This window comes from Chrysochloris asiatica, unplaced genomic scaffold, assembly GCF_000296735.1.
Source record: "Chrysochloris asiatica unplaced genomic scaffold, ChrAsi1.0 scaffold00197, whole genome shotgun sequence".
In the NCBI taxonomy this organism is placed as follows: Eukaryota; Metazoa; Chordata; class Mammalia; order Afrosoricida; family Chrysochloridae; genus Chrysochloris; species Chrysochloris asiatica.
This window is the reverse complement of record NW_006408715.1, coordinates 1,256,760-1,258,830: the sequence shown is the minus strand read 5'-3', so window position 1 is coordinate 1,258,830 and position 2,071 is coordinate 1,256,760. Positions and strand designations below refer to the sequence as shown.

At 39.6% G+C, this 2,071-nt stretch overlaps 1 protein-coding gene across 1 annotated transcript in view; it reads left to right on the top strand.

Moving 5' to 3' along the window:
- Positions 1-602: 602 nt before the first annotated feature.
- The window catches only part of M1AP (meiosis 1 associated protein), a 110,879-nt gene continuing 109,410 nt past the window's right edge, over positions 603-2,071 (top strand). The window contains exon 1 of the mRNA XM_006872446.1: positions 603-842. Coding sequence (XP_006872508.1) covers positions 603-842 — 240 coding nt within the window. The remainder of the gene's footprint in view (positions 843-2,071) is intronic.

The following is a 2,071-nucleotide window of genomic DNA, read 5'->3' as shown; positions in this document are numbered from 1 at the left end:
TAATGTCTATGTATATGTAATCCTATTTCATGAGTGTATATTCTGTGTGTTTTGTCTCTTTTATTCATTTTACATTTAATTCATATTACATTTCTTAGAGTCAACCATGTTGTTCCATGTAAATAAATAGTTCTTTATTTTTGTCTCTGTATGTTTAAATATGCTCCAGTTAATACTTTCTGATGACAGTTGACATTTGTGTTGTTTGCAGTTTGGAGTAATTGTAAGCAAGACTGTTGTGAACAGTCTTTTTACTGCAGTAGTCTGACTTTGTTCATGTTTATTAGTGCATGTCATTATTCACAGATTATATGTTATAAGAAAATACAAAAGACCTACAGGTAAATTGTTATAACCTTTAAGAAAGTATAGCTAGGTTGTTAAGTTTAGTGACCACTTTGACTCCTTTCTGGACTTAGCCCTGTAGACTAAGGCTACATTCATTGTTCTTAGCCCTGTAGACTAAGGCTACATACATGTGTTCATTGTTCCAACAGAGCATATAATTCAGTTTTATGAAGGCCAATAATTTCTTTTTTCTTCCCTATAGGTGTCAAGAATATTCAGATAGTGGCTGTGATTCCACCTCTAGTCTAGCTGCCATGCATCATGGACGAATTACTAGCAAAGGGCCCTCAACCCCTGTACATTTTTACCAGCAACCACCACGACTTCTCATTGTGCATGTCACCCTACCTTCATGGGCTGATATCTGCTCCAACCTCTGTGAGGCTCTGCAGAACTTTTTCTCTCTAGCCTGCAGCTTGATGGGCCCCAGCCGCATGTCTGTGTTCAGCTTATACATGGTACAAAATCAGCATGAGTGCATCTTGCCCTTTGTGGTGAGTGGGATTATAATTTTTAAATGCATATATTTTATCCTGAAAACAAACATGAGATTTGTGAAATAGAGATTACAGTTATTACTTACAGCAATAACCACGTCGGTTTACCACACCCAATACCCACAGAGGATATATGAGGTTTGTACTGCAGGAAAGGAACTCTCTAATAATGAACCTCGGAATTATTATAGGGTACATGCTCCCCAAGAAGCCCTGGTGGTGCAGTGGGTTAAGTATTGGGCTGCTACTGCAAGGTTGGCATTCACACCCACAAGCCTCTTCTCCTGAGAAACATGGGGCTGTATACGACGCCTATAAAGCTTTAGTATTGGAAACCCTATGGAGCAGTTCAACTTTGTCCTTATGAGCCAGAATCAACTCAAGAGCAGTGGACTTTGTTGTTATTGTTAAGTGCCACCAAGTCAGTTCTGACTCATAGCAACCCTGCATAGGGTTTCCTAAATGCGGCTGATGGGTTTGAACCATTGACCTTGCGGTCCAGTGTATTATCCTGCAGCACCACACCAGGACTCCACAGTGAACTTGGGTTTAAGAAAGAAAGGCTGGAGAGAAAAACCTTAGTTCCTTGGTTATTTACATTCCTTTGGAATGTAAACAACTAACTCCCAGGCACTGAGCTCTATCTCCCTTTGAAATGCAAACAATTGGGGAACTAAGTGTGTAACTTTATTAAAGTTAAAAGGTCTCTGGCTATATGCAGTTGTCCTTTAACTTCCAAGATTTAGCCTTAATCCAGATTCCAGTTTTCTTTGCTCAGAAAAGCATAACTGTCAAGAACCATGAAAATGTTTTCTCTATAGTTCTACATAGGACTCAAGACGATTTTGGAAGGTAAAGGGGTAGAGTGGTAGGGGGAGGGGGGGAGGGTGACAGGATCAGTGCTTTTACAAAGCTCTCACACATAGACAGCTATCTTCCCTTTCTCTCCTATATAAATTTCAGAATCAGGAATGAGAAGGATTTCTTGAGGTCCTAGGTGTCTCCTTTTTTGAGGCAGCCTTGTATTGGTATATCTTATTAAATGGATATAAATCCTGTTGTGTAAGATTTCTAAAGATGGAAGTTTCATAAATCTATTGCTGAATTAAATATGTACTACCTGACTAGGTGTGGTGCTCTGAGTTAATGAGCATGATTGCAAATTCTGAACCTCAAGGTCGTTGGTTCTAGTTCACCAGCCGCTCCTCGGAAACCCTATACAGGAT